Raw genomic sequence first — 23,660 nt, forward strand, 5'->3', positions numbered from 1 at the left:
GGGGAAAAAAGGGTAAAATTCAGGGAACAGTTGTTAGGCGCAACTATTTGCACAAGCCAGCTGATTTTTTTCTTTAGGCAGATGATTCTTCATGCTTCATTTGGCTGCATTTTCATGACAGCCAAGCAGCTGAACACCAAACCCTTTGATTGTGGCCTAGTTCAAGAGGCATGCTTGTCAACATGCAATGTTCCTCTGATGGAAACATCCTTACTCCACCACCCCAGGACCCAAGCACCAAACTGAGGGGGTGACAGAGCCTTCTCCATATCTGCCCCCTCCTTCTGGACCTTTTCCCCAAAAACATCTGAGACTGTACTGGCCTACTCACCTTCAAATTGTGTTTTTAGTGTACTGTTTGGATGTTTGATGTCGTTTTGCTGCTTCCATGAAAAAGTGTGTTTTGGTATCCAGAAAAGCACTTGTGAATAAAAATGTATTATTATATCGATTGTGAATGTGGATATCAAATTATTAGCAATTCAACCAACACACCTTATGGACTGTGGCATAACGTCTGCTCCCTTAAACAGAGTAACTCATTGGGTGAATTGTGGTTCAACCAGTTCACCTGAGTTAAAGGTCATTTGAACAATCGTTCATCCTGCAGCGATGCATGAAACCATATGATCCTGATGTTGTTCTGGGCTGGCCCCGTGCTCCGACCTCACAGAAAGGGTCAAGCAAGAGGTGAATTTCTATACTTCTATCAATGACCAATCAATAATCATTAAATTACCTTAAAATTCCAAGGTTGAAAGCTGCATAATGCTACACGTTGAGAACCTTGCCTTGCTAAACCGTCCACAAATCAAGGGGACAACAAAGACAACACAATGTGAATGTTGCCTTCATAACACAGAACGTGTTACCATGTGATCCATGCTAGTAATAATGTAAGCTTTTCATATCTGGGAAACTATATTTGATAGATTAATAAAAAAATAATAAAAGTTGGGGTGGCGTTTGGCTCAGTTGGTAGAGCAGCCGCCCCATGTGCAAAGGCTCAGTCCTTGCAAAAAAAAAAAAAAAAATCTTCTTCTAATAGGGCTGCTGTAAACTTAGTAACATTTCTAATAATGCTTTTAATAATTTGCATTAGCATTACTTTTATTAATCAACTATTAACTATTAATTATTCAGTATAAACAAAAGCTTTCTGTGTATACGTGGATTTTAATTTAATATAATGTGTCTCTTATAATCCATTAAAATGGGACTAGTGTTTACTTGATAAATGAGTCATTGTTTTTGAATGATCTCTTACACCATTTGATCCTGGATTGATTTAGTGCGCAGCTCCCTGTAAAGAGCTTAACAATGCAAGAGTTGACAGGCAAAGCAGATTGAACGGTCTCTACCTGCATTGACTTCCAGCAACCTCCTCTTCTTCTGCTGTCTCTCCTGCTTTTCACGCTCCGCCTTCTCCTTTGCCACCCGTGCTCTCCTCTGTTTCTCCTCTAACTCCCTCTGCTTCATGTTCTCCTTCAGTGCTTGCTGTGGGGTGTGGAGAGAGAGAGAGACAGACAGAGAGAGAGAGAGAGACAGAATGTGAGAAAACAAGAGGGATAGCTAAGTGGGGTTAATTACAGTAGTGCAATGCATGTCAAAGGCAGAGGCAGCTGTCAGACCCCACAGACGTCTTTATCAGGCACCATTAATGTCAGATCATGCTCTAAGGTGCTTTGCCACCCTGATACCAGGGTCCCTTAGACACTAAAGAATGCCTGAACAATGACCTAAAGTCATCAAAGAAAACTGCTTTGTTTTGTGCCCGAGTTTGGATTCTTTTATGTACATTTAAACTATAATTTCTTTTTCAGTTTTACATATTATTAGGCTGTTTTAATGTTTTGGTTGTTCTCCTTTGATTTACTCTGTCACATTACAGGATAAAATGTATGTACGTAAAGTGTGGGAAAACGTATCAGCATCAAGCCTTAGTGTGTGCATATAGGATCTGTTAGGGTCAGAAAGACAGCTTCAGCATCACCTGGTGGTTGCTGTGTGAGCTTTTTCCAGTCAGTTAACAGCAGGCGAGCTCAAAAGCAAAGCTAACAGCAATAAAAATTCTACGGTCACAGGCTGTACAGTATTTGCTGAGCTAAACACAGCTTACAGGTACTGCTGGGTGGATGTGATGTTGATGTCTACAGTACCACAACTATAAACAAAAATCTACATTTAAGTGTAGAGTGCTAGATTTGATTTAAATTAAAAGATGAATTATTTCCTGCATATACTCACTAAACCTAAACTTTGAATATGTCTTTAAAATATTTGTAAGACTACACAAGCACAGTTTTCAAAATATATATATATATAATGGGATATAAATATATATGATATAATATATATATAATCATAATAATAATTACAAATAATTGCACTTCATGTAGTGCAATGCAAATTAGAAATCACATAAATGCTCATGAAAACTCATGAAGTGATTGAAGTCATCAGTCCAGCTGAATCTCCACACATCCTTTTTTAGCTGCATCATTGTATTCAGAGCAATGCAGGAGCCAACAGCTAAACAGGCTGAGTCCCAAATGACCACAAACTACAAAACTAACCATGATGGAAGCAGACAAGGGTGATAGAAAGAGAGGGCAGTCGATGCCGGACAGTTAGGCAGGGCAGTGGCTGCTCAGATGTGCTCTGCTCTGGTGATGACTGTCAGTGAAGTCAGCTAATGAACCAACCAGATGGTGGTACAACCTCATCTACTGACACCCACTGTAACTGACTGTCAGCAGGAAAGACACTCTGTGGTGTGCTGTTTTTTTTAGAACTAAACTATGATCAGGAACCCACAATTTTAATTTCTCTGACTGTGTGGAAATGTGATGTTTTCACATCGGGTGATGAAAAGTCATTGATATGTGAGGCAGGCTCATGTAGACTCATGCAGGCATTTAGTGTAATGCTGAACTTAAGGAAAGCGGAAAAAGGAGAAGGAAAAAAGGCAACTGATAGTCAAATCTTTGTTTTAAACAACCAAATTCAAATCCATAATGCTCCATGAAGAAATGGTAACTCCTTACTTTTTTTTCAGGAAACGCTAACTGTCAACTTTTTCTTTTTAGTTAGGCATCTCTGTTCTTAGAGCACAACACCACATGTGGGAAAACTGAATGAATACAAGCAGATATGTCTATTTAAAAAAACAAAAAACAAGTGCAATACAAAAATAACTTAACAATGTACTACTGGCTTTGGTCCCTTTCTCTATCAGACACAGAAATAGTTGACCTGCATTCAGTTCAGTACAACTTCTGTTTAGTTTCTAGGCCATATCGTCCCTTCTCAACATGCATTGCCTTCTGAAGACCCAAAAAACAATTAGTCGCATTGCATAATGCATGCCATTTACTGTCCAAATACAAGTCTTGAGACTGGTACAGTGTTCATTGAGAGTGCAAGCAAGCACCGGTGGGTCCCGGGACAGGAATGTCTTAATATTACCGACATTTGCACAAGCCAATGTAGCCATCTTCTAAACTTGTCACAGAATGCCATTAATTCCATTCTGCCTCTCTGTGAAGAATTATTGTATAACACTATCTATTGTATATCAACCACGGCGGGTACAGGCTCTATAATCCTTGTACCAAAGGGTTGTAAAACCCATATGATTGTGTCGATTGTTCAATAATGCCACAGCCAGGAGACAGACTGCATATGATTTAACAGAGTGCTAGCATGATTGCTATCCTGATCAATAGCCAGTCACTTAAAGCGAGGAGGTCTGGGCTTTTATCAAACACTCTGCTCCTGCTCCTCCTCCTCCTCCTCCTTCTCCTCCTGGTCCTCCTTGTCTCCCCATCCTCTTGTATGATTCACACAACCCGGCTTGTCAGGCAGGTCAGTGGAAGAACAGTAATTATTGTGAATACACACAAAAACACACACTATATGATGGAAAACTACCTAGGATAAAAAGGGGCAGGCACTTACTGAGGCCCACTGACAGCCTCTTATTATGTCTGCATAGAAGTGACCGTTGTTGGAAATGATATAGTCAACTTGAATTAAAAACAAATCAGTGCAGTCAATTCAGCAAGCTACTTGAGATACAGAGCAACAGCAACTCAAATAATCACTCTAAATTTCTAATAGCAGGGGTGTAACAGTATACAACGTTCAGTTTCATAGGGCTCCACTACTCTTAGCATATGTTTAAGCAGTCAAAAACACACTTGTCGGCAGCATAGCAGACATACACTTTAAACAAAACTCATTTAAACTTACTCAGACAAAAAGAGAATAGCAGCTAATGACAATGAGGTGTACCACTCAGCAGGTTTTTAGAAATTCAGGAGAAGAGGAGACTGCTGACAAAGAAGAGAAGAAGCTGAAGATGAATACCAAATGACTGAGACACACCAAAACTATTCAGAGCTCTATTTTTAAATGAAACCAAGTCCCCCACAAAATTAACTTTGATTTGATGAAATGAAATGTTGTTTGCTCGTGGCAACCAGTGATTCACAAATGACTATATTCTTAATGGGCATCCAATCTGGTAAATTATGGCCAGACAGAACAAAGGAAAAGGACAGAAAAAAGACAAGAGGACTGACACGTAATACATTTTCAACAATTAAGTGATCCCAGGTTAGACAGCTGTGACGAATGCCTATTGTGAACTTAGTCAAACCTCTGACACTCCTTCCACTTTTCCCTATCAGGCGGCTCTCTCATTAAAAAGTCAAATTCAATTAGTAAAACAGAATGTAAGCATGCTTGCACCCATAGCTTTTGTTACCCTCAATAGGAAAACAGTCTCATAGAAACTGTGATCTAGTCAGTGGTCAAGTGTGGTTTACAGTGGCCTCATACAGTAGATTGGATCATCGATTACATTAGAGTGTAACAACACCCCAAACCCTGCTACCTCCTTCCCAGCAAGTCTAAAAAAAATGCAGCAAAAGACTCTATAGGATAGTTACTATAGGGGGCATGACTTTGTATGAATACGGTATATGACGTTTGAAGTAATGCCAACCAGAGTGACAGACTAAGCACCGCTCAGTGTAGCCGGAGTGAAGCTGCCAGTGGTCAGATCTAACCAAACTTATCAGGCATGAGCAACTACTGTCAGACTCTCCATGTCTGCGCTGGACACATGGAGAGTTTACTGAAGCTTTCACTGTCAACTCAAAGGAAACTCGTGGCCTTTTGTAAAAAAAAAAAAAAAAAAGTCTGCATGTTACCTGTGCTATAATGTTAACTAAGCATGTGGCTCACAGGACTCAGCGAAGTCTCAGGTGCTTGTGTCTACTACGGAGTGTCACGACTATGTAGCAGAGTTGGGAGACATTGGTTTTGTTGGATGGGACAGGGATGGTTGGCTGGTGATCAGAGATTCAACCACATACATCACCTGCCTTCAGATCTACCAATAGTGGGATTTGTAGAGGGAGGTCAGATTTATAGTACATAGTATGTAGAATTCAAATACTTTTCAGTGAAATGTCAAGATTTGGACCTGGATCGATCAACAACACAACTAAATACCCATATATAACATCCATAGGTTTACTCCTCACCAAGGAGTAAAATCTAAAAGTGACTGAGCAAAGCTTGTCAAGGAAAAAATACTCTGTGTTTCCTTTTTAGGAAAAGTCAGAGCATGAGTCAGTAGAACTCATCTTCTTGGGACTATAAATCTGGACAGTCTGACAAAAGTCTGGACAAAACTTTGTGAGTTATTTTAGTCTGGATCGGAGTAGAGGACTCACCAACCAACCAACAGATCAAAAGCCATTTCCATTCCTAGGGTAATGTTGCCAGCATTGCTAAAACCGAATGGCAGATGGTTTCAATAATGTGGCAATCCAGATCCACAGAGGAAGTCTGCAGAGGCAAAATGACATCTTATTTAAAACTGGACACTTTACTGCTGCCAGCAGCCCGGGAAAACAATGATTAGTCAATAACAGCTCAATACAACAAGTGGGCCTGTTTAGGGGAGGATCATTCTTAAACTTCACAAAGAGAGTAGAACAGGAAAAAGAGCAGCTAAAGAACAGGAACATTACATGAAAACATCCTTAATAAAACAACAATTGACAGAATCACAGCCAGCAAAAGAACATGCCGTCTTCTTCAATCACAGAACCAATTAGCAAAAGAACAACAAAAGAAAAAGAGTCAATGTGGATGTTACCTGAGTACAATAACTCAAAAAGCTCATTGTAGGCAGGGCAAATCTGAAATCTGAATTCAACACTGAAGGCAAGAATGATCTAAATACTTAAAAACAATAAGAAGTGATAAAATATTTTTTGGGAGATCGTGAAGAGGAGCCTGAGACTACAAGAAGATGAAGACTCGGGATTTTTTGCAGACTGACAAAGCGTACATTTTTACTGTACTGTTGACATCTGAAGGAGAGAAAGAGGTGGCGAGAGAGTGAGAGTCTGAGACAGAGCGAGAGAGAGAGAACCAGCTCTCTGAGGAAATTGCCCTCCGCTCTCCTTCATCACTGCAGGTCTGCTTCCCCCTCCTCCTCTCCTGGATGTCCGCCATTAGACACGCTCAATTGGATTCCTGTCAGATGTGCGGCCTCGCCCTGGGTCTCCTTCCTACGGGTGACTGAGCATGCTGTATGTGTGTATGAGTGTGCGAGTGTGTGTGTGTGTACGCCTTTGTGTGTGAAAAAGCTAAGCAGCTTTCCCTATAAAAAATTGCCAACACAAAATGACATCCGCACACAAACAAACATGCACACATGCGCACACATTATGCGAGCAACAGACACAGTTCAAGGCTCAGTTCGCTTCAGGCAAGTGGTCTAAAGACAGCATGCACCTATTAGCATGGACCTTGGCACAGCAGGGTAAATGCTGACACAGATTTGACCGAGAGGTTAAGGCACTGAGATTTACTGTATGCCTACGTTCATTGACCTAGCCTTGGCTTCTACCAAGATATGTCTATGTGATGTGACCATTTCAACGAATTGCTGAGGGTGTAAGCTTCTTACACCTTGACCTATCACAGGGGAATAAATAGCTACCTTGGGAGTTTTGACCATATAATCCTAGTCTTTATAACACTTGGCTTGTTCACCTTTCAATGGCAGAGTCATTAACTGTTATGTTTGTTCAGGACATAAATGCTACTGCAAAACTCCAGCCTGAAATGAAACAGATTACAGCTGCAACATGAAACATTTTCAACAGCGTATGCTCTTCCATGCATTCACTCCTCTCATAATCATTAACTGGAATTAAATTAATGGATAAGACATACTGTGGGTTTGCTCTGGGTCTGACTCACTGGAACACAAGAAAGCGGTGAACTGGGTTGTGGCTATTAAAGTGAAGCACAAAATCACAGCACAGTCCTGGGATCAATAGCATAGGTGAAAGAAATAAGGAACAGCCAGGCTAAAAGCAGAGCACCTGGGAACCTTTTTTTTTCTCTGTGTTTCTTCAAATCATTAGAGACTGTGTAGATAGTGTAGTCTCAGGTTAGATGCCACATACAGCAGCACATCAGGGACAGAATATGTGACCACTAAGCATTAGAACGTGAATTCAATCACATGCGAAAGGAAGGACTAACTAAATATTTTGTCCCTTCTCTTTAAAATACTAACGTATACTCTATATACTGTTACTTACAATACCTCAAAGCTAGTCCTTGTATGGTATTTTTACCAATAATAGTTTTAATAGTATTCCTCCTGATGAGGCACGATTTAATGCAGACAAAACAGTTACTTGTAGATCTATTTAAAACTGCCAAAAGTCGCTTGTCAGACTTAGTGTAGATAATACTGTACATTTTTTGTGTACAATATGCAGGAAATGTCTACAATAGGCACACGTAAGTGTCAAATGGGCAGACGGGAAATAAGGAGGACATCATTTGAAGTCTCAACCTATACATTGAGTTGAATGTAAGAAATTATACAATTTCTGACTATTAAAGAAAAAAAGAAAATCACCAAAAAGGTTAAGTCATTCAAGTGGAAAAAAAAAAACCTTGCACAGTAGTTGAGGTCTCATAAAAAAAAAAAATGACTGAAACACCACCACCACTCTCCCTGAAAAACACACAAATGTACAGACAGAGCTTTGGAGTGCAAGAAAATCTAAAGCATAACTAATGACTAAGCAGAAAAAAAGGCAAAGAGGCATGAAATCCATTTGTGTGTGTGAGGTAGATGTTAAGTTGGGGCAGGGCAGGAACTTTAGTAGGCTAATTAGATACTATTATCTGTTGCACCCAGTGGCCTGTGCCACTAATCCTGCTGATTAAACACAGTGGGTCTCCACAGCTCCACAGCTCACAGTAGCACCAGACTGATAAGGCCACAGAGCTCAGTGATGACATAAATGTCTGGGTAGGACTAGACTACATAGGACTGGCACTGTTCTGCTTTGCATTATACCGCAGGACACTGATGTGAAAATCATTGGGAAAAAAAAGAAAAAAAAAAAAAGAATCAGAGGTTTGGTGTTGACGCAGCCAGTGAATAAAAACAGTAAAACCTAAAACCGTCTCAAGATACCTGACAATACTCAGCTCTGCCCACCTTGAACCAGCTTTCATTATTATACTGTGAGGATCAGTTCATGACAACAATTAGTCCTTGCAGACAACATTAATACATTTATTTATTTATTTATTTTTTCATTCTGCTAAAAGTCTGCTTACTTTAGCAATGTTTCAGAAGTAAAACAGCTCTACATCATTAGTTCATAAAAGAGACTTTGTAACTAGGACTTTAAAAGGCATTATGGAATACCAGTCCATTTGAATTAGCACCCCAAGATTTCATTTAATTGGTTCAGTTGCTTTATGTTTGGGTGTCCACAATGTTCTGTTCTTTTAACAACCAACAGCATTTATGGTAAATATCAACTGTAACATGTGGCTAAACAGGTCACTAATAACCATTCTCTTCATATTAAAAATGCAGCCAAATGATTTCCTGCAATGTAAAAGAAGAAAGGCCAGTCCCACTGAGGATCAACACATTAGTCAACCATCAGGCACCCCATTTCAGTCATTAAAATGTGAAGATGTTATTTTTATTTTTCACTCCCACACAACATGCTCAGAAAACTTTACATGCTTCTCCTTGGGGTTATTCTACAGTGCTGTATACTCACAGTGAACATGGAACGGAAATTGCTGAGATCAGTGAACAGCTCCTCCACAGAGGTCTTCTTGGGATCAATAGCGAAGTACTCCAGTAGGTTCTGATAGAGTGTCTCCATATTGCTGTGCATTATCACCAGCTTGCCATACTGCTCCCGCGCAACCTCGCTGAAGCTGTGAGGGTTGTGGTCAAGGTCAACAACACATCCATCACACATTAAGCGCAAATTATACGTTGCTTTGAGCGCAACACTAATAATGAAATACATCAATATCTTTAAAAGAAAAAAAAAGCAGAAATAATTCACACATGTTGTTGTAAAGATCTGAAGCTGGAGATCAGACTATCAGTGGTAAACTGATGTTAGCATTCAGAGCTCTCATACTGTCAGTTAGGTTACTACTAAATCGTGTTCACTGCTATGAGCCCCTGCAGCCTACAGCATCTGTGGCTCCTGTCTGGCTGCTGGCAAAGTGTGTTGGTGTTTCTGCCATGAACAATTATAACTGCAAATATAAATACAAAACAAGAAAAAAACAATATGAAGAATATTATATATATATATAAAATTCAAATTTTTGCTACTCCGGGCATCGTGGTGCACCACTCAGACTTTACTGCACTCAAAGTTTAAATTATTTTTGTTTAACTTCAACACTTTTTGCCACTGTCATTTGGAACATTTGTTTAACTTCAACACTTTTTGCCACTGTCATTTGGAACATCATCATCATTTTCTTTTTTTTTTTTTACAGTCAGTGTTAACACAGCAGATAATGATGTGTTGCATATATTTGCGCTCTTGGCATAAGTTCTGTGCCAAATGCAGCAGAATGCACATTCTGTTTTTTCTTTTTTCCATTGTGGTCTACAGTATGCACCTCAAAAATATCAAATAGTGTCAAGAGCTGTGTCCATGTGTCCATGTTTTCACAGACATGGACACATCCTACAGCATACAAAGATTGAAACAAATTTTGCTGCTTTTGGGATTGCCTTTACAGTAGTCTGTGCCACAACTGACTGGCTGACAGCATGGAAGATTGAAGAGTATTAAAGGTCTTCCTGGTTAAACTTAGCAAAGCAAAGGACAGCTTTCTTATGCTGGTACGTGTGTATATATATATGAGGACAAATAGGTAATGGTTGTGTCAACATAAGCTGGAGAGGTGTCAGTGTCAGAGCAAAGTGAGGGGAAAGCGAGAGCACTAATACATAGCCTACCTACTTCCAGGGCATGCTATTCAGCAAGTCTACTGTAAGTCTCTACACACACACACACACGCAATATTCACTCTAGCAAGCATGTATTTGCCTTTCCACAATAATGTTATATGCAGTATTATTCTTTATCGTTAGCCCTTTTTTAATTTTCTTGTTCTAAAAGCATATCCTGAGCAGTGCTTTCCACATGATGACCTAAGTTTTTGATCCATGAGAAAATAAAAACCTAGTTTAAACTAATGTCCTTCTTTAAAAGGTCTGGATAATTTTCTGTTCAAATAAATAAAAAGAAAGAACACGACCTGTCCCTATATAGCAGCCCCATCATCCTTGTCTCAAGGCAGCTAAGAAGCAACAGTGTCTGTGTGTCACATATCATAATTATGTGCAGCCTGTCTGGCTCCTATTGTGCCCCTTCATTATAACTCAATTGATGCACCTATTTGATGCCTGGTCTCCGGTGAACCTGAATACCTATTCACAGCTGGGTAAATGCTGTTCAATAGGCACTGCTCTCAGATTGACTTGTCAGTTATATCTTTCCAACGGAGGATCTGGAGGAAAGCACGAGGCCTGAGCAGGTGATGGAAGAGAAGAAATAGCCAAGAGCTATGGTGATAAGTATCATGGGGTGCAAAATATCTCTCCTAACTTCTTCCTTTTTCCAGAGAAAGCAGTAGACCACCGGAGCTGATTCCTTTCCTTTCCTACTGACCCTATACCTGTTTCCCCTCATATTTCCTTTTCCCATTCATTTGCTCTTTCTGCATCCGTTTTTCCCTTGTTCTAATCTTCTAACTTAACAATCAGCTCTCATTCAGATGTACTACACCTATAGCACAAGTGTATACTCAAGTCATGCAAGAAGTGATGAGGGAATCTGTCATCGTGACACTCCAGTCTTCTTATGTTGAGGTGGTGACTGTAGATTTCACTCGTCAAAATAACAAGTGTGACCAATAAACTTCATCGGCTGCAGGTGAAGTCACCATGTGTTAAATTTAAAACCTGACTGTATAGGGGGAATAAAGGAGCAAATCCACTCGTCTTTGATCTAGTACCTTTTGATATCCTATGATGTGGATGTCTAGGAATCTTCATAGATATAAAGCCATAGATATAGAGACACAATTCATTGAGAAAACATGGCATACAAGCAAAATGGATTACCAATGTACGACATTTAAATTCAGATTAGTAAAAGAGTTTAGTTCAGAATCAGAGTCAGAAACATTGCTGTGGAGGTTAGTATGCCACATCATTTAAAATGAAACTATATATGCGTGTTAGTGTGTGTACATAAGAATAAAAATACTTACTAAAGGGGATTTTTTAATTTAGTTGATTTAAAGATGCACATAAGCCACATATTAATGTATCTGTGTTCTAAGTCAGATGTATGTTTCATTGATACTACAGCCAGCAAATATTTATTGGTCCCATATGAGTGAGTGTATGCTGTAAGTGAGTGTGTTTCTTTTAAATTTGATTGCTTTTTAATCAGTGCTGTTGAGTGTAGCCATTTTGTGGTGCAATGCACCTGAAGCAGTGAAGGACAGAGCTGTCAAATCCATCCTCAGTGAACATTTTTGTGTTGCACTCAAGTTCTCTCCTAACTACTACAGTGAAAGCCATCAGTGCCCCAGCCCCAAGGCTATTGATCAAAACTACATGAAGGAGGCTAGACACCGGGTGTATTATTGAACACACACTAACACACCTGGTCTGAGACATACCCATCAACCTGATCCACTCGAGCTACCTCAGAGGACACTGAATAATTAACACTGCTGCCAAACATATATGGACAGCTGTCAGCAGTGCACCTGGATATGCAAGGGGAGCAGTGAAACAGTTATGTATTTATATGTTTATGAATTGCCATTTTTGTTTCATTATCATAAACTGACAGTTGAATAAAACATACTAAATGGCTCTTGTTTCGTCTCAGGGAACATACAACAATGACTGATGCTGTGTGTGTGAAAGAGAGTGACAGAAAGGTTAAGGAGGGTTTGTTCTCCCTTTCTAACCCTCTGCTGAATTTTGAAGATGCCCTCAGCGGGAAGTGCCCTTTACAAAGACAGCTGAGATGGGTAGTGGTACAAAAACCTGACTATAGAATGGGGTGCCACTGACTAGTACACATAATCGACAGTGGAAAGAAAACCATGTGTATATATATATCGGACCAATGGTGGGAGGACTATCCTTGTCTCTCTTTCTTCATTGTTTTAATAGCATAGTATAAAAAAAGTAAAACACTTCTACTGCTGATTTCCTGAGTGATTCATGTGTTATGTCTTGACTTTATATAAACAGCTGTGAAAATATTCCATGGAGAGAAAAGGGGTAGAATCACTTTTACCAAGCTATGTTTTCTGGTTTTTCCAGTCCAGGTTGAAGGTGATGGGAACTAATCAAACAAAGCATCAGTATTTAATTGTGTAAAATGTAAAGGAAATGTGTTTAATTGGGTGTTTGATCAAGCAAAGACTTGAACATTTCTTCCCTTTATACCACCTGCTCTTTTCGCCAGCCTGTGGAGAACCACTGTGTTGAAACTAAACATTTAAATTCCAGCTCCAGTAATATTCCTTTGACTTTTGTTGAGTTTGATTCATTACAGTAAACCCACTGAATAATCCCCCAGACTGGTGAGTGAATGCATGCGTATGTAAAAGGATATAGCCATTTTAGTGAAGAACATGTCGTTGGGGTCATCAGGGGAGGAGAAAGTCTCCAGGTCTCTCTCCAGCTGCAGCAGCTGCTTCTCCATCTGCCTGAGGCTCTTTTCCAGATTCTCTGCAGACACTGACACAGACCCACACATATCAGGACACACACATTTATGAAAGCACACAGAAACACACCCAGGTGCTAAAGAAAAGTGAAGAAAGAAGTGGAAAAAGAACAACTGAATTACAGGTACAATCAAATTAATTTTTATCTCGAAGCTCTGAAAGAATCAGAGAAAAACAACATAGAAAAAAAAAAACTAACAAGGACAATGAGAGAGAAGCTAGACCAATTGCAAATCATGCTTATTATGGGCTCACACTGTGCCAGAAACACCATGGGAATAAACAACGACTGAGGAAAAAATAAACATCAAGGGAGAGTATGTTCAATACACAGTTTTATTATTCTTTGCCTCTTATATGCTCACGTGTATGCCACAAACAATTAAATTCATACAAGAATATAATGCCTTATTGACACAGTACTGAAAGCGAACGGCTGCTGTGTTTGTTCATGTAGTAACACAAACAGAACAACAGATTTAAAACTGCACGCTCAGTATGAAGATGGCTACTGAAGTGGAAATCTTTCTACACTGTTCATCCTTTGTCTTCAGTCTCACCAACAGGTGCATGGATCATGCAAGCAGGAGAGCAGAGGAACACTGAGTAACTTTCCGTTAAGTTGGTCATGGCTGACACTTTAAGCTAGTCACTGTACACAGCAAATGGTTTAAATTACACTGATTAGACGCTGCTTGACAAAAAGGTATAAGCTGCTTATTTTTAAGTAGATTCAAATGTCCCTTGATCCTAATACATGCCTTACGAAAGGGGAAGAAGAAAACTTCAATGAAGCTTTGGCTTCTCACTGAATTTAGCATAAACCTCACTTACTGGTGGCAGCATACTGTCATGGACACACACACACGTCTTCACTACGGATACTCTCAAAGTCTGTAACTGAAGTTGAACCAACCACTCCATTAAACTTAAAATTTTAAGTTCAGTGGAGTGTGAATATGGTCTTTTCGCTGCAGGTAAACTTTGTGGATGTATGTACAAAAAAAAAAAACGCATTCATGCATTTAAGCTGGCTGAGAGTAAAACCCAGGTGCCACTTTTCATTCTGCTGTCACTCCAAAGTGACAAAAGAGACAACTCACTCAACACAACTGTATCTTCACCTTACAAAGAATTAACACCATAGTATCATTGTACTGTTGTTCTTAAAGTTCTATTTTTCTTTAATTTCCTTCCGCTCTCCTTGAGACGCCTTCCCTGACTCCAATAGTAAGCACTGGCACTAACAGTTAACAGTCAGTCGAAGGCAGTGAAAATGCCACAGCACTTCACTCTTTTAAAAAAATGTCACAGACTACATTGTGACCAGTGATGTCTCAATCAAAACAGTATTCACAGAGCAGCTGCTCTTCACTGACTGAATGTTGCATTGATTTTCATTTTGGTAAGAAACCACCTTGCCAGTCTGAACAGTAAAATTGTGTCAATTGTATATTTTGTCAAATGGCAGGACTGTGCTAAAGTTATATATATGCACAATCACATACTGTGACACTTGCTGTTTTACTGTTTATTCTTTTAATGTCCTTTTGATGGCCTTTGCTCACTGACTTGAAAAAGTACAATTTAAAAGCTGACTATAGGCCAACTACTTCATGCTTCTATTACTGTATGACCAGGTCTCTCTTGTAAAAAAAAAAAAAAGATAATATATGTCAGACCAAGTGTCACCACTGCTAGCCGCGCCCCAGGCAGGTCCCAAGCAGCCTGGACGCTGAGTGTCTGTCCAAATGAAAGATAGTTTTAAACAACAGAAGCCCACAGATCACCGCTGAAATTAGATTTAAAAGTTAGAAATAAAAAGTCAAGTGTGTGACTGATAATTTGATCAAATACAAATCCTGATCAACAAGCTGATAATGGTTTTGACCTTCTTTTTTTTTACAGTCACATACAAACATTTTTTGAAGAAGGAAGCTGTTTAATGAAATGAGATGAATGAGTGTCCTTTATTTTAGTGAACTCCGTGCTAAAGTCACACATCAGCAGCACTCCAAACGCATTATAACATTTCAGATTATCATTGTTACTACTGACATAATAGTAAAGTTCTGGCCATAGTATTTTTGTTGTTTTGGAGTATTCTTATCAAGTAGCTTTATAACTACCAAGCTATGGGAATTTCTATAGAAATTCTATTGTGCATGCTACTTCAATGTCAGACAACAAAACAGATATTCTCTGCATTCTGTCGACAGAATTACTATAAATCTTTAACTAAATAATCAATGATTTCCAGACATCTAACCAATGCCCAATATGATTAGTATGATAGATTAAAATCTCCCCATTTCAGTAAACAATCTAAATGTGACACTTCACCAGCTCTATCACATCCATTTTAATCTCTGTCTCTTTTTCCCTAAAGCCTTCTGCATAACCAAGCAACCAAAAATCTGCTGAATGAGGTGTGGGCATCTTGTGGAGGTGGAAGGAGGCCAGACAGGCAGTCTGCTAATGGAAATGATTAAAGCCTGGTGATGATACGCCGACTGAGGAAAGAGCATGGGAAGGTGAGACAGAGCAGAAACGGAGAAGATCAATGCAAACTGCAAGCTTTTGGTGAGGCTCCCTCAGGTGGAAGGGTATATGACCAAGAAGAGGTATATGCTTCAAGAAATGTGATTGAGCAGCTGGGATGTTTAGTTAAACAGATGATTCTGATGCCGGCTATAAACACATCTGTCATATAGGATTTAAGAATTGTGAAATAATTGCTCTGCGGCATGGTGACAAGCAGAGTGGGAGATGAAACATAAAGCAGCCCTGCTCTTGCTTTCTCTTTCTGTATTAAAACGTGAGTTATTTTTATGTGCGGTGGGGCTTGAATGCCTCTGTGCTCAAGAGTGGTTTCAGACAGATATAGGATGTTTTAGAAGAATAATAATTGGAATATTTGTAGAGGTCAAATCCCCCATTGACATCCTTTTATTACTCTGCCAACCTGCTGTGCTATAAATGAGACCGAGTAGAGCACACATCCGTGCATACTCACAAACAGATCAGCAACACACAGAGTTCCACTATAGATCACCTTTTGATGTATGGAAATTAAGAAAAAATGCACATGTGCCCTCTGAGGCCACAGCCTGACAGACAAGTGTGGGTAGACTGATGGTGCCAGAGGCTGGGAACTGGAGGTGTGTAATGCAAGAAATCCTGGTACGCAAGCACAAGGTGCTGAGCCCCTAGTACATACAACAAGAGCATGAAGGTCACTGAACTGCAAGTTGCAGTGTGGATTGTTCTTTTTATGTATTTTCAACCCGAGGTTCATCAATCTGACTGCATGTGGCAAAACTACAAAACAAAGTCTCAACCACATATTAGAGAACTATCTCAGTATAGTTAAATCTTCACAGTATTCATTAACGACTCTGTGCAACAAGCCATGTACAGAAACTGGTTTTCTGTCTTCGTTGCAAAATAAATGTATGTCTATTTAGTGTTAAGTATAGTCTTCCATGTAAGCGATGTTTCTGCTGCTGATGGGTGGTATCTGAAGAGTTACAAGCTGAGGTAGCCAGGTTGAGCCCATTAATACGTCTCAGCGGTTTTGTTTCTGATTTTAACATCAAACTCAGCACCAAGTAACACGCAACAAACCACTCTAATTGCCCAAACCTTACTGCTGTGTGTTGTGTGCATGTTTATGTGAAAAAGAAAAAAGAGAAAAGGGACAGAGAGCAAGATTAAGAGACCAAAAACCAGACAGGGAGACAGACAAGGAGAGATAGACAGGCAGATATTGACAGACAGATAAATAGATAGATAGATACATAAATGTAAGAGAGAAGCAGCACACCAGGACTGCTTCTCCATGTCAGGAGAAATAATGATTGTAGCGCTGAAAAGAAGAGAGAGGGGCAAAAATAAGAAGGCAGACACAAAAGAAACCCTGAACTAAGCTGCAGTTTTGCTTCCATGAGAGACGGGATTGGCAAGGGGGAAAACGAAGGCTGTGTTACACACAGTCAAAAGACGGCGGCTTTTGCAACAGAAGCATAAATCATTACCGCTACCTCTATCCAACCCTGTTTTCATGCTCAAGTAAGCTCTTTGGTTAGCGTCTACGAATGTAATGCTGCCTTTTAGTGTGTCTTCAGGCCTCCCGAATGACTGTCAGACCTGATGAAAAGAAAGCCACTCAAGAGCATTGGTTTACAAACACGAAATGGGATTTGTGCGTCTGAATACTAGATACGGAGACACTTATTGTATGCATCTCATAATGGCACAGAAACACTGTGAAAGACAGTGGTGGAGAAAGAACACTATAATCTATATAAATGCAAATATATACTCAGCTCGAGGTCTGTGAAGTAAGGACAAACCTTGAAGAGAGATCCAAAGCATTGAGCTTTCCATTGATCTCGCTCTTGTACTTATGAGTCTTGGCCATGGGCTTGTAGACACACAGCACAGTTGGGAGAAATGAAACACTCAACAGGAGCATCGTTATCCACAGATTATTAAAGCACCAACAGAACCTGGAGGGGTCCTTACAAGGAAGAGTCCAAACAATAAAGTCACACATTTCATCCTCATTCCTTTTTCTCCTCCTCAACCTTTCCTTCACGCCTGCCTGCTGGGAATGAAGCAGTGGGTAAAATCTTCTTTGGAGCAGCAGGAAACATGCTGTGACAGTATGACTGCACACGCATATATAGTTGCAAACACACACGTACTGTACACAAACTGCTGCTTGCTTCCTCCTCCTCCTGAGAGTTGCCCATGGCAATATGAACAAAGAACAGGACAGAGTCTGCTCTGACCATCCAGCCTGTCCCTGTTTGACTGTGACCTTTACCATACTCTGGATACACTGGCCAAACTCACGAGTGTGGAGAGAGCAGTGTGTGTTTGTGAGCAGGGCTGCGATTCTCTTAAAAAATAAGCCTACAGCTCGTGTAAACGTGCTACAGCAGAAGATTAATGTTAGTATCAAACAGGGGAGCAGATGAGCAGAGTGCAGCATAGATCAAACACTAAACTGGTAAAGTACAATGTATGTTTACGGAATCAACAAGCACCTAATCCCAGAATAATCCCCAGAGAGTTGTACAAGTAGAAAAGTAAGAGTAGAGCTCAAAGTAAAACAGAGGAATACAGATGAAGAATGCTCCATTTCTGTCTAGATAAGAACATTGTCTGGCTGGTCCAATCTGTTTATGCACCAAGCTCTCCAAACAACACCCTTTAATGCCTGGATCTCTGACTACTGATTGAATACAGCAATGTAAGACAATATAATGTTGTCACTCTGGTAGTGACTCAGTCTCGTTTTCATGCTGGATGTTACCTGGATGTGGTTGGGCGCTACCCTAAGATTGCTTTGTCTGGATGCTGACGGATCTAAAAGATTAAACTTGTTATAAGACTTGTTATATTAATAGTTCATGTGGCTGGACAATCCACACAGCTCATTATCTTTTCATTAGGCTCACCTTTACTTGCACCTTTGCACACATTTACCACTGCCATTGTCTGTGCCATCACTATTGTTCATGTCAGGTAACAACTCTCAACAGCCACCATCAAACAAAACGCAGAAATGTTCTTAATTTCTAAGATAGTGTTGTTTTCAGTTTTATTGGCATGCCCTCAGTTGCCTAAACACACTGAACAGAAGATTACATAAAAGGCTGTCCTCATTTAACTCAAGCAAAGAGGTTATCTTTTTTTGAGTCCATCAGAGAGAGCTGGAAAACAGACCGCCATGTGTTTTTCTGTTGTCTGCTCAAATAATAGTCTACCCATTACTGTTGCTAATTTAGAATTTGTAAGAGCCGTGAACGGAAAGAGATGTGGTGGAGAGTGAATGAAACTCACTGCTGGGAGAGCTAAAGTTGACACCAGCAGGAAACCAAAATAACTGCAATAATCACACTGTGATATTGCCTCAGAGGAAGTGTGAGGTAGACGCAGTGTTAAAATTATCAAGCAGCAAAGTAGTTGATACTTGATAATTAGGGCAGTGATCCTTATATGCTTAGATCATATTCAATCTGTCATCTGTTTAAAGACTTACAAAATATACCAAAACTCTCAGGACACCCTAGCAGTGTGTAAATGTGTATAGGTTTGTGCGTATGGGTAATATCGCATATTACCTCGGCTAGCTCGGTCCACATGCTCCAGTTCTTCAGAAAACTTGATCACATTTGGAAATTCCTCCTCGCATACTTGTGCTAGGAAGTGGAGTAATGTGGTCTTTTGGTCCGCTGACTTTGTGTCCTTCAGCTGTAGTGAAACACATAAACACAAACACATCCCTTTACACATGATGACCCAGTAAAATCTACATTTTAGATTCTTTAGACTGAATATAGGATTAACAAATAGATTTTGCTCTGATTGGGAACAGGGTGATGGCATGCTTTGCACTGTGGTAAGTTACAAAGTAACATAACTCTGAAGTGACATCTATAAATTTGCTATACAAGTTATACTCTATTACTAAATGAAGGCAAGAAATATTTATACACATTTAGAATCCATTTTTTTTTGTAGTCAATAATTATTTCAGCATTTTTAAATTATTATTATTATTATTATTATTATTATTATTATTATTATTATTATTTAAAGGGATGAGAAAAGGCACTTGAGAAAATTTCAGAACTGCTCCTTTTCGTCTCAGCCAGCTGGTGGAGTGGGTCGGTGTCTGTTCGACTGACAGCTGCTGGAAGACTGCCAGAGTTTCACTGTACACAAAGTAAGCAAACTTATGCTATGGCCTACATGTCACTTGCAGACAGTGGGTTGTTAGTGGTACTGAAGAGTAAAGACAACACCAGCATTTAAAACAGACCTAAGTGACATTTGCAGGTATGCTTACATGCCTTTTAATGTGCTACAGCTGAGCAGCTTGTTAGCTATCAAGCCTGCAAACTGATGTTAGCTGTTCACTTTTCCCCAGTGACAAGGACAGCTATTTACAGAAAGGATAAGTGTGCTGTAGCAGACAAAGACTGCTATTTAATTTCAGATGGACTTGCTGCAACAGTAGAGAATCACCATAACTGATGGATGTAATGTGACGAAGAATGTTGACCTCCGTTCGCCTACGTTGAGCCTTTTCAGTAGTTTTATAAATGTGAGTGTTGACAGTATTACACACAATTTCATGTCTCACATCTATGCAGCAAAAGTAATATACACAATGTGATGACCTCTTCTGCGCTCGGTGCCTCTCTCTCCCCCACACGCACACATTTTTCAATTTCTCTGATAAATTTCCATCATCGCTCTTTACAGTCTAATTCCAAGATGTCTCTCAGTATCCCCGCCAAACATCCCTCCTGTGGAGTGCGTTTCTGTGTATCTCTCTAGGTGATCTATTGGTAGACAGCAGTGTACTCAGCCCCGCTGGGTTTAATCATGTTTGTATTATCTCTTCTAATCAAACATTCTCATCTCTCTTTTCATTTCTGTTTCCCTTTTTTTTTTTTTCAAAAGCCTCAAGTACTCACTCACAAAAGGTCCCTCTCTGAATTTAGATGGATTGTAATCATAGTTGACAATGTAAACATTTTGCTTTTTCCAGTTGGGCTGGGTGCAATTTTCTTGTGCTGTGGAGTGTGCCATGGAATTAAGTTGTCAAACTTGGGGCAGGCACGAAGGTGATGTCTTCCTCTGTATATCCTGCCTCTGACATCGACGCACACCTTAGTTCTCTGACGTACGAGTGCAAAGATAAGGAAACAGACATGCTGGAAGAGCAATCACGCTAAACATGTTCCTTCATAGACTTTTATTAATTGATCATATCATTGTCATGCTAATTAAACTAATCCATCATGTATGTATGAATCCATGTTTGTGTACGCAGATGCGCTGCTGTTTATATGAACATAAGCACCCGAGTCTAACGAGTCTAACCAGTGAGGTGGCAGTGATGAATGGCTGCAGTGGTTGTTACTGTGGAAACTGCAGTGAGCGTGCCAACAGCTGTAATGTAACCACTGGAGGAGTTTCCTTCTACTCCAAGATTCTACTCTGTTCTCACCATCACTATCATACAGGAAAACTTACTGTTCCTTCTTCAAGCAGAAAATTCAAAGGTATAGGTATTTGCTATGTCTCTGCCCCACAAAGCATAGGTAGTACTGCAGAGTGTGTGAACTTTCAAAGGGATGCTAACCATAGCCTCAGTTATCTGTTCTGAGCAGGAGAATGAAAATGAGAATAAAATGATCTCTGGGTTTGGATGTGTTGATAGTTGTCAGCAGATAGAGGGGAAAGAAATCTGGCTTGTGGGACTGTTGGTGCTCAATCAAATAAAATAGTTTCAAACAAAATGCCTAATCATTGGGGTAGCGTTTAACTCAGTTGGTAGAGCAGCCGCCCCATGTGCGAGGGCTCGGTCCTTGCTGCGGAGGCCCAGAGTTCGGGTCCGACCCGTCTCTCTCTCCCCGCATTCCTGTCACTCTTCAGCTGTCTCTATCAAAATAAAGCTTGAAAAGGCCAAAAGAATAATAAAAAAAAGGTCTAATCATCAGCAGCCTCTTATAATCAGTATGGGGGTATGTATGTATAGTATAGTATAGTATAGTATAGTATAGTATAGTATAGTATAGTATAGTATAGTATAGGGTATGTCTCAGATATTCACACACAGATAGACATACAGACATAGATTAACATTATACATGTTTGTGCACACAAGTCATTCTGAACAATAAGTCTGTCGTGTGGTCATCATTTTCGTCTCTGATGACTGTGATTAAAAAAAAAATAATTGTTTTGCCTGTATTTATGAAACAAAATGGTTATACGAAAATAACAAATGAGCATTTAAGTCACATGAGGTTTCTGAAATGTGTAATCAGAGACAGCAGGAAGGAGAAGAATCTGGCAGGCCTTCATCAAGCAAGGATCTAAAAAAGTCTGTTCAGTTTATATCAGATCTTTATATCAAGAGATTTACTGTGCTCACTGGAGTAATATCTAGTAGTATTTTTTAAATTTTGTAACTCCTGCTAGTCCACCTGTAAACATGGGCTTTCTTTCTTGACCGTACATCCCTCATGTTGAACCACAGCCACTGCAGGGATAAAGGACTACACACTGTTTGTGAACTGATAGTGAAGTCAGCATTTCAAACCTCACCTTGCAGAGAGAACTGAGGTCAAAGCCGTATGACTGGGCATTTCGAGAGCCTGCATTCATGTAATTCCCCAGCAGCAGCACCAGCTCCAGCAAGCGGCCAAAGGAGCGGCTCTTTCTGACCTCATCACAGGCGGCGTTTACAGCCAGGATGTCTGGGCGCAGGTTGGTTACCTGCTCCTCAAACTGCAGCCGGAAGAGGATGTGGTTGAGGCGAGGACGCAGCCGCTTCACACCGCTCATCTGGGAGAGGGGTTCAGAAATGGAGGAAACGAGGAGGAGGGAGGAATGATGTGAAAAGGGAAAATTACAGAAAAGAGAACGGAGCAGGAGAGTGGAAAAGCAGAAGTAATGAAAATGGTGCCAAAGAGAGAGAAAACGAAGTCCGAGAACATAGTTGAACTTTAAATGACTACAATCGCACTTTTGGCACACTCTCACATTCAGTCGATCTAATTTAAAAGAAATGTATGCACCCGGCATTCTGGAAAGTGTTGCTAGGCAGTAGTAATAGATGCTGGCAGTGATTTGATTTGGGACCCAGGTCTGGTAAGTTAATTGTGGAGTTAGTGTCCATATAGGGCAGGCAGCAGAGGGGGTGGAATATACAATAGGCTGCCTTGGATTACCACTCTCCCACAATTAGAGAAAATTGGAAAATATTGCATTGGGCCCAGGGTTTAGCCACAACAGTGATTGTGTATGTGTGTGTGGGGGGGGGCGGTGGTGGCGAGGGGCAGGTTCCAATTGTCTGTTTCACACAACAGCTGGCAGTGCGGTTTGATGTCTTCCATCAAGGGTTTAATTATAGCTACTGTAATGTTATCAAATGACTATTTCAGTCGGTGAGTGAGTGAGCTAGCGAGTGTGTGTGTGGTGTGTGCATCCGTGTTCATGTGAGAGAAAAGAAGAGCGAGGAAACAGGACAGGAGAATATTATGACAAAATTAATAAATACTAAGGTGAATAAGAACCAAACATAATGCTGAAATGGAGCCCAGAGATGAGATAAATTATGTGATAAGGCAAACACACCGATGTGCCTTCAGAGTTGATGTGTGCAGCTGTTGTTTCTGTAAAGGCTTCAGGCGGCAATGGACAAAACTGAGCCGCTGAAGGCAGTATTAACAACATGAGAGGAGGGGAGAGCGATGTTGTGAACAGTGAATTTAAAAATGACGCACCATATAGTGTGAAAACAAATTTAATGTGAGTAAATATTTTGGCAACTTGTAATAAATGTGTCCGTGGAGTGTCAACAACAATTTAAATTCCAGATGAAAGACTTTAATTCAAAGACGTGCCAATCAAAACGACTGTGACTACAGTTGAGCCAGCAGGATGTACATGCTGGTAAACAGAATAATTCCTAAGAT

At 40.1% G+C, this 23,660-nt stretch overlaps 1 protein-coding gene across 5 annotated transcripts in view; it reads right to left on the minus strand.

Annotated features, from left to right (window-relative positions):
* Positions 1 to 23,660, minus strand: part of LOC104926257 (protein diaphanous homolog 3) — a 151,728-nt gene that overhangs the window by 56,355 nt on the left and 71,713 nt on the right. For all 5 annotated transcript variants that reach the window (XM_027281536.1, XM_027281535.1, XM_019262314.2 and 2 more), the window contains 5 exons: positions 22,288 to 22,527; positions 19,287 to 19,416; positions 13,038 to 13,162; positions 9,135 to 9,299; positions 1,362 to 1,497 (listed from right to left, as the gene is read on the minus strand). In XM_027281536.1, coding sequence (XP_027137337.1) covers positions 1,362 to 1,497; positions 9,135 to 9,299; positions 13,038 to 13,162; positions 19,287 to 19,416; positions 22,288 to 22,527 — 796 coding nt within the window. The remainder of the gene's footprint in view (positions 1 to 1,361; positions 1,498 to 9,134; positions 9,300 to 13,037; positions 13,163 to 19,286; positions 19,417 to 22,287; positions 22,528 to 23,660) is intronic.

Source organism: Larimichthys crocea, chromosome VIII, assembly GCF_000972845.2.
Source record: "Larimichthys crocea isolate SSNF chromosome VIII, L_crocea_2.0, whole genome shotgun sequence".
NCBI classification, from domain to species: Eukaryota; Metazoa; Chordata; class Actinopteri; family Sciaenidae; genus Larimichthys; species Larimichthys crocea.